The sequence below is a fragment of the Austrofundulus limnaeus genome, unplaced genomic scaffold (assembly GCF_001266775.1).
Source record: "Austrofundulus limnaeus strain Quisiro unplaced genomic scaffold, Austrofundulus_limnaeus-1.0 Scaffold1234, whole genome shotgun sequence".
Classification (NCBI taxonomy): Eukaryota; Metazoa; Chordata; class Actinopteri; order Cyprinodontiformes; family Rivulidae; genus Austrofundulus; species Austrofundulus limnaeus.
Genome location: NW_013953636.1, coordinates 67,523 through 76,431, shown reverse-complemented (window position 1 = coordinate 76,431; position 8,909 = coordinate 67,523). Strand labels below are relative to the sequence as shown.

The 8,909-nt window shown below is 41.0% G+C and overlaps 1 protein-coding gene across 1 annotated transcript; it reads right to left on the bottom strand.

Moving 5' to 3' along the window:
* Positions 1-4,936: 4,936 nt before the first annotated feature.
* On the bottom strand, positions 4,937-8,647 carry LOC106534649 (T-box transcription factor 3; the record flags this gene model as incomplete). The annotated part of the gene is given in 3 exon segments (XM_014031349.1): positions 4,937-6,711; positions 7,399-8,045; positions 8,490-8,647. Coding segments are annotated over 3 exon segments (1,258 nt in total), but the record flags the coding sequence as incomplete, so codon positions are not given.
* Between the last annotated feature and the right edge of the window lie 262 nt (positions 8,648-8,909).

Below are 8,909 nucleotides of genomic sequence, written 5' to 3'. Positions count from 1 at the left end.
AGTTCAAGGGGTATGAATACTTTTGCAAACCACTGTAAGGTGATTGGAACATATAGCTGCAGAAGAATGACTGCCCGCTGGCCCCTGGTCATCTTCCACAATATCATTGATGTGTCCTCCTACAATGCCGTTCTGAGAAGGGTGTTCCCTTGAGCAGCTTGGAAAGGCACTTGTAACTCCACTCATTGAAAGAAGGAAGCATGTTTCCTGCACACAGAAGCCTCAGCAGCAGTCATGAAAGCTGTTCAGAGTGCAGCAGCTCCTGATCAACCTGAGGCTCCATCTACCACAACCACTTCTCCAGCTCGGGCAAGTAAGAGGAAGAGATGTCAGTCCTGTCCTCGAAAGAAGAACTGTAAAACATACTGTATGCTGCAGGTGTAAAAAATATATCTGCAAAGGCTGTGCACTTGCATTCTGCCCTACATGTGCTAATTAGTTGAATGGGTTATGTTATTTTTCATATTTTTGTATTGTACATTCTCTTAAATTGTTCACTGAAGAAAAGTAAAAGAAAATTGATTCATTGAGATCAATAAAAAATGCATTCGAAACTCCTTTTTGCACATTTTTTTCCTTTCTTAAGCTATAGAAATTCAAGTGGAGAGGGAAAACTCAAGTATTCACACATTTTGTGGTGAATGACAAWATACAAGATGAAATTTGGTGTTTAAAATTCATTTAAGCTGCTTATATTGGGGATTTAGTGGAGACGGGTCATTTTGACCCGGAGGACAAAGGKTGTATACAGAAAATGAGGACAACAGGAGGGTTAAGTGAACTTTAGCTCCAACCAACCGGAGCTGCAGTAACAGGATTTGGACACTAGAGTGCACTGTGCCCTTGCAAAAGTGCATTCTGCTGCTTTTACCTTCAACACAACACAACACAACACAACACAACACAAAAAAGTTTGCCTTCATGTGAAAGGAACTCACATTAGTCCTGTTGAACATTTTTATTCATCTGATAAGCTTCTGTATTCTATAACAAAGGGCTGTTATTTTACACTCTGCATGTTTTCAATGTAAATAATTTACTTTAAGCTGCTCTATACAACCAGCCTATTCTGTTCAATAGCTAAAATAATTACCAGATTAAAATCATTAGATCATATTGGACATTTGACTGAATTAATCATCATATTTTATCTCTCTAATATTTTTTATTTGTATTATTATTTTTAATATCATAAATGTTGCCAAAACATCAGCATGAATGAGAAGGAATCTGCTCTTTTTGGGTGTGGTGTGTGCATAAATAGAAGCAAACGTGCCGTTCTTTAAGTTATAATTAACAGCGTTATCAGAAGCTTACCTTTCCTGTTGGACAGCAACGGAATTATTTCAAGAACAGCGCAGCTGATGCCATGTATTTAACATCTGTTTATTGTTTATTGCAAACTTTAAATCTGCAGTTTTCTGCAAATGCAGCCTTAAAAACCAGCCATATTCCTGATGAAAGTTCTCTGTCATCAGTTACTGTCAGTTCATGTGAAATCTATTAAACAGCTTCAAACTTATGGGTCAAAAATTTAGTCTTTATTTAATTTTTGTGAAGCAAGAAATATCTGCTTTGATTTATACATTCTGTGTAATTCATTTGAATTTCCTTTTTCTATTAGGTCAAAAGGGTTTTACCAAAAGCTTAAAGAAAAGTCTATCAGAATACTTTTTTCTCCATAAAAACAAAAACACCAAATTCGTCAAATGTGTGTGTCACAGCCGTTAAAAATACTGTTTAGTTCGACAAGCAAAAGGTAAAACTTTCTTCTCTCAACTCTCCCAATGCTGAGGTATTTTCTCCCAAAGAGATCATTCATAATTATTAAATGAGTTTTACTGTAAACAATTTTAAATAACTTTACTAAGGTAAATCTCTTTTTTTCACTTGTGTAAAGGTTTGGTTACATATTATAATCTTGCCATTACTGTTTGCTTTTTGTTGCGTACATGTTTATTGATAATGAAAGTCAACACATGCAGCTCTTTCAGGTCAACCAGATTGGTTGTTGAGATGCTCAGTAACACTGAGGTGTATGTTGGTAAAACTGTGTCAAACATTTCAGTGTAATGTTACATAAATGTGGTGCTGGAATAGATGTGAGATCACGTGTTGCTAAATTTAAAACTATTTCACATGAATGACAGGAAGGTGTTGGAAATGGAAACAAAAGCAGTTTATTTGTCTTTGTTATAACATTCTGCCACTAGATGGTGCAATTGGCCGTTGTCAGTAAAGGCAGCATGACCAACAGGAGGACCACACAACTTTAAATGATTGTGGCGACTGGAACTGGTCAGTTCAGGTAAAGCTGCCTACCACAAGAGCTGCCACTAATGGGAGTAGAAGCATTATTTTGATTATTTTAAAGGGAATTTCAGACTTTCTGAAGCAGAGTTTCTGTGTGAGCTGTTAAAGTCTTACCTGTTGCAGATATCTCTTTGTTTCTCCAATGAGGTCATTCACAGTTTGCATCTGACAGGACTGACAAGCTAATGGCTAGTCTGCCCAAACGATTGCTGCCTTTTTAAAATAGTTCCAATCCTCAACATTTCAGTTTTTCATAAATTTATGAACCACTGCTGCCTGTTTTACGTTACAGTTATTTTGACTGAAACATTTATGTTTCTGCAACAATATCTCAGGTTGCACCAGAAGTGCTGCTAGCTGTATTTGTGCTTACAAATAACCACAGAAATTCACGTGAATAACTTTATATTTTGAAACTGACTTAATTGTTTTCCAGAATCAGCTTTGAAATTGTTTCAGCTGAAGTTACTATAAGACAACAGAAATCATTTTGGTCTTGATCAGGCTAGCCGTTACCTTGTTATAATTAAAAAGTTAAATATTAAATGTTCACAAAATTTCTACAAAACCTCATTTCCAAACTATCCCTTTAAGGTCCAGTGAGGGAAATCTTTACACTGCTGTTAGTTTTGCACAGGAAATGCTACAGCTAGCTGTTGTTGCTGTTATATGGCTTGCAAACCATAAATCTCCACATCAAATAACTGTGCTGTGGAACTGACAGCGGTGCACATGGTTTCTAAAACAATGTTTGCATAAACCACTATGAAATGTTTTAAATCAGAGTTATTCTAAGATGGCAGCAGTTCACCTTGTTCCCGGCTGCATGATGACTTAAGCTGGCATCTCATCGAGTTGTTGAGACGGCATCTGAAAACTTGCCATTGCCCAGCAAACTTTCTGCAATTTTCACTTGCAGTCTTCTGACAATTTGAGTGTTCGCAACAGCCATCAGGCCTTGAGGCCATGTTTTGCTTCGTGAGGCCATTTGTTAAAAAATCACAGCCTATTTTGAAGTGCACTGAAAAAGCAAATAAATAAATAAATAAATAAATAAATAAATAAATAAATAAATAAATAAATAAATAAATCCTGCTCCTCTTGTTTTCCATGCCCCTCCTGGCTTATACACCTCAGCAGTCACCCCTGTATGTTTTAATGTCTTAGTTTATCTTTGAAAAGAAGACAGGCTGATTTAAAATGGGTTTTCAGCAGGCATTATTTGTTATTGACTTGACAGAACATTGGTGTGTTCTGTCAGTGCAGAACTCCCAACTGTGGCGATTTTGAGAGAAAATTCTTCACCCATATTCAAAATCGAAGCGACAGGACTGTGTGCCATGCAGTGTCATGCGAGGAAATTGAGAATCAAAGCAAACGTTGCAAAACAATCTGGAGACTTCTTCACCAAAGTCATTCTTAGCTCACCAGTCTTATTCGAACAATAAACAGGTAAGATAATAACTTGTAATTTTGCCACAGAAGCTCACTATAAAATGACTGAACTCTCCTTTAAATTTAACATGTTTTATAATTCAGCAAGTTGACCATTTGTAATCTTTAATTTGCAGAATGTTCGTTTGTCCAGGCAGCAAGAGTTTAAACTGGTGTCATCTCAGAGTTTCATCTTCAAATATCTGACAAAAACACCTGTGAGCTGATCCTGGATCAGACTAATGAACACACAGGGATGAAGCAGCCAAACTGACCTTTTTTTTTTTTTGGTTCGGTGCTAAATTAATTTCACAGTTCTCCATTAAACATCGATTGTCTCCAGACATGAAACAGAAATCACTTGTGTCCAAGACAAACATCCTTATCATCTGCTCCGTGCTGCGGGCTCCTCTCTGTTCACACACCGGGCTGCAGCAGCCGCTTGGGGGCGTCCGGTCCAGGTACAATTACAGACGCGTCGTCGCCTTCCGTGCAATAAAAACGGGAGATATGCTCATGGAAGGCGCCAGGTGAGCAATAAGACGGACTCATTGAGACAGTTTGTATCATGTTTACACCTATTCACCAGCGCCAGGCTCGCTACACATTAACCAGACAATATACAAATGAAGATACGGTGTTGATAAACTCCTGACTCGAGGTGCAATAAGGGAGAGTAATCAGGGTTTTTTTTTCTTTACTCTCTCCACGTTTGTCTCAAAGTAACACGTCTGCGGTGGACTGGATGTCATGGTGTCATATATTCACACGAGGCCTTTTCATGTGGTCTAAAAGTGCAAATCAGTGTTTGAACCCTATATTTTTTGGAGGGGACCACTTTTTAAGAATCACATTAAAAAGGCCAATTTAATCTTAAATATGTTTTTACACAAAACGTCTAGATGATGTATTTTTATTATTATAAAAAGTCATTTTTGAATATCCATCCAGCATCTGCCATCAAAATAATCCGATTATTGACAATAATTTGTATTATTTTGGACAGTTTTGAAGCATCTCAAAGTGATGCTTTGGCTACTTAAGTGGGCTTTTTTTTGTAAAAACTCTCAAAATATATAAAACAAACAAGGCGGCAGCGTTTACTGTCCAAAACCCTCTTTTTAAAATGGGACAATTTTTCATACTTCCCCTCATTTTGAAGCGGATTAAAGCGATGCGCACATTCAAGCAGCAGTTCAATATTTTATTGAAACTTTCCAAAACACAATGTCGATTTTGTAAACTAGACAAAAACTCCATTACAACATAAAACCCACAGACAACTTAAGTAACACGACCAAAAAGAAAAAAAATAGAGAGAGAGAAAAACCCTTCATATTTTTCGAGAATGCGACTCTTTTAACGACCAAGTTCGCAATTTTTAAAACAGGGGAAAAGAAATCCACTTTGTCACACCTCAACGAGAGTTATGCAAATAATAATAATAATAATAATGATTTTTTTCTTTCTTTTATTTTATATTTTTTCAAGCCATGGGTGCAGTGCGTCGTCGCCTTTTTTCATTGAAACAGTAGCACTTCGCACACAAGGACGAGTGAAAATACAATGGCACCATGAGTGTGAATAACTGCGGGACTTTAAGGGAGGGGGGGTCCATTTGTAAAGGGAATATAAATGCAGATGTCCCAAAAAAAAAAAAGAAAAAAGAAAAAAAAGAATAATAGTCCACAAACTATTTTTACATAGATATATCGAGAATAAATTAAGAACAAATCCCTAAAAACAAACTAGTCGTATTTACACGCAACAACAATATCAAATAATTACATAAATATTTTTATATATATCCCTATTTACATCAATCAATACTACCTTTCATAGTTTTCAATATTTACTTTTAAATTTCTGCTTCCCTTTGCCAGGTTTGGCCTAAATCCCGCATGCTTTGCGCCTGATTTCCCACCTGGACCACCAATTTGTTGTTTGTTTAAAAAAAAATAAAATTTTGAAACGGAAACCCTAATTTAAAAAGAATTAAAAAGTAATTATATTCTCTATAGTTTTAGTTTGACATTTTAGTGACAAAAAAAACATTGTTTAAAGGCCATGCATCAATTGAACAATCAATGAGAACAACAAATTACAGCAGTCTGTGAAAGGTAGAATTCAGATGAGTCCAATTCGATTCAGAGTGCATCTTTTATTTGAGTTTTTTTGTTTTTAGGTTTGTTTCTCCTCGTGTTCATTAACAGGAGACATCCGGACACAGCAGCAACCTTTCTGTAAGCTGTGGAGAAGTCACACTCATGCCAGCGGTTCAGTTTCAATACTTGTACGGTATTCAAATGAGAGGAAAGAGAGTTTAATTTATCAAAAAAAAAAAGATGTGAGTTAAACAAAGTGCATTTCAGAAACTAAAAGGTTCACGTTTTTAGCTTTGTGATTTTTTTCTTTTAAAAACCTGCATGATTCTGTCAGCGCGTCCTCCTCCTCTCACCAAAGTCTTCATCACTTTCAATGACAGCAACAGCCAGCGTTTGTTTTTTCTGCTCACACTAAAGGGGAGCCGCTCCTCGGCCTGTCCTGGTTCGAGTCCAGCCCACTGACCAGGCGCTGGATGCTCTGCAGCTCGTTGGCCGAGTCTTTCTCCGCGCACGCTTTCGGAGACGCGGACATGGAGCCCGAGGAGATGGCGGACGAGTGGCTGGTCACCTCCGAGGTGGAGTCCAGGGTGACGGCGGACACGGGGCTGGCCGGGACCAGGCCGTCCGCCTTCAGATCCCCGCCGCTGACCATGGAGGGCACGGCGGTGGTGAGCAGGGTGCTGTCCGGTACCGTCATGGGGAGGGAGTACGGGCTGTACCTGAGTCGGGGGCGCACTGCGTTCAGGAACGGGTGCCGGTGAACCGAGGAGGAGGCGGCAGCGGAGGAGGCGGCCGCGGCTGCTGCCATGTAGGTGTAGGGATAAGGGAACAAACTGCCAAACGGAGACATGGCGATGCCCTGTGGAGAAACACAACTGAGTCAGATCTGTGCGCAAACGACGCACCAAAAAAACTGGAACAATTAGAAGGAAAACGCACCAGTTGCGTTCTAACATGTTATTCAAAATGAACTTTTCTGCGAGTGTCCTATTTGTTTTCAAAAATCTGGTCCAAGTGAAAAAAAAATCCTCCTGCAGCAAACGATATGTCACCTAGCAGGTAAACAAACAACTTTTGCTGCTTGCTCAAGAATTTGTAATGCAAATACTGATCCCTGGTGCTGGCATCAAACGAGAGAAGCTGCAGCTAAAACACTTGTTTCGACAAGAGTTGAGGGCGAAAGACACATTTATTGCCTTTTAAAACATTGTTTTTAGCCCCTTCTCTAAGCCAGTGAAACATTTTAATACACTAAGCTCTAACACGAACTTAATGAGCACTTCGAGCTGCTCTGCTTCTCTAAGTTTTTTTAACCATTAATGTAAGAATTCAGTCAAAGCTGGTTTCTAAGAATCTGATCAGATCAGGGAAGTAAAGAGTAAAACCAAAATAGTTCGCGCGCACTTTTACGCACGACACATATGAAGTCTGAACGTGAGTTTCTCTGTCTGCAGTGTCATCGTACAGTACGTGCTTTAGGAGAGCTCCAAGCAGGTCACACAAAAAGAAAAAGAGAAGAAAAAGAAAAGAAAAAAACAGGTTTTACCTGCGATGCCAAGACATGTTGCTGCAGATGGAACGGGAGGCCCGGCGCCCCCGTCAGGCCCTGCGGAGAGGATGCCATGCTGCTCGTGTCCATGGTGCTCACCCCTCCCGAGGACACCGCTGCCAGCAGGGGTCCCATGCCCGCGGCCATGTTGGAGAAGGCGCCCCCCATGTTGAACTGACCCGGGTGCAACAGAAACGGGTGCGCGCTCCCGAGGTGATTGAAAAACTGCTGTCCCGTTAGGCCTGGCGGAAACCCAAAGTTATGCAAGTGGTTGTGGCCCATGTGCGCGCTGTCGGTCTGAACAGTCAAAGGCAGGAAGCTGTCCTTGCTTATCGACCTGCTACATTCGTCCGTCTTGGACTGGTCCAGGTTCGGGCTCTTCAAGTCTTCTCCCGAGCGCGTGGTGCTGGAGATGACGGTGATGGGACTCTGCCGCGAGTCCGCCTGGCTCTTCTCCGTCCTGGGGCCGCCGTCGCGCGTCCTGCCGCCGGAGTCATTGCTGCCGAAGGGATGGCCCTTCGCTGGGCTGGCCTCGTGGTTCTTCCCGTCCCCTGTGGTGGTGGAGATCTTGCTGGAGTCTGGCCCATCTTTGTTGTGTCCATCTTTGCTCTCGTCATCGCTGTCCTCGTCGCTGTCACAGAAATCTATGAGGAGTAGGAGGAGGAGGGAAAGTATCAGTTCTCCACGGTGCTGACTCTCAGAGGGGGGTGGGGGGGGGGATAAATGCGCACTATCAAAAGACACTGCTGACTAATAAGAAGCACTAAGCGAGTTAAACATTGATTATTTCAAACACCGAAAAGCCTTTTTAATGTATTTTGGCAATCATTAAAAGCGCGTGGATATGATGTCAAAACTGATTAGTGTCATCAATTAGTGAGAATATAGATTTGTTTTTCCACCATATTTGTTGTTCATTTTAATTAGAAAAGCCTTGAAGTGAAAACTAAACATCATTTCTATCATAAAGAGGCCACGATCACAACGTTTTTCTGCTTTGTAAAACACTGCACAACGTCCCATTACGTTAATTTTACGGCTTGTGATGAAAGCTGTGCGGTCTGTACGTCTCCTTCATTCATATATACCTTTCAGGTGTGGGGGGCCCACTGTGGACACGGCGGGGGAGGAGGCCTGGCCGAAGCATTTAAAGGAGGCCTGCTCGCAGGAGGAGTCGTCCGAAGCGCCGTTTTCCTTCTTCTGCTGCTCCTCGTAGGAACGCATGGACTGCAGAGCCAGCTGTTTCCTGCGGCACACATGTGTCCAAGTGATTATAGGTGGCAGACACGCAGCTCGGGCCAGAAACAGCGTCAGCAGAGGATAAACGACACGGAAGCTTGTTTTAGGCGCGTTATTTGTATAAATTAGTATATTTAAATCGAAAGTGGGACGAGATAGACTCCCCCGAGGGAGGTGTGTGTGTGTGTGTGTGTGTGTGTGTGTGTGTGTGTGGGGGGTTAATATGGAAGCTTAGACTCAGCTTTAATCCAGCGTGATCACCCTTAGTC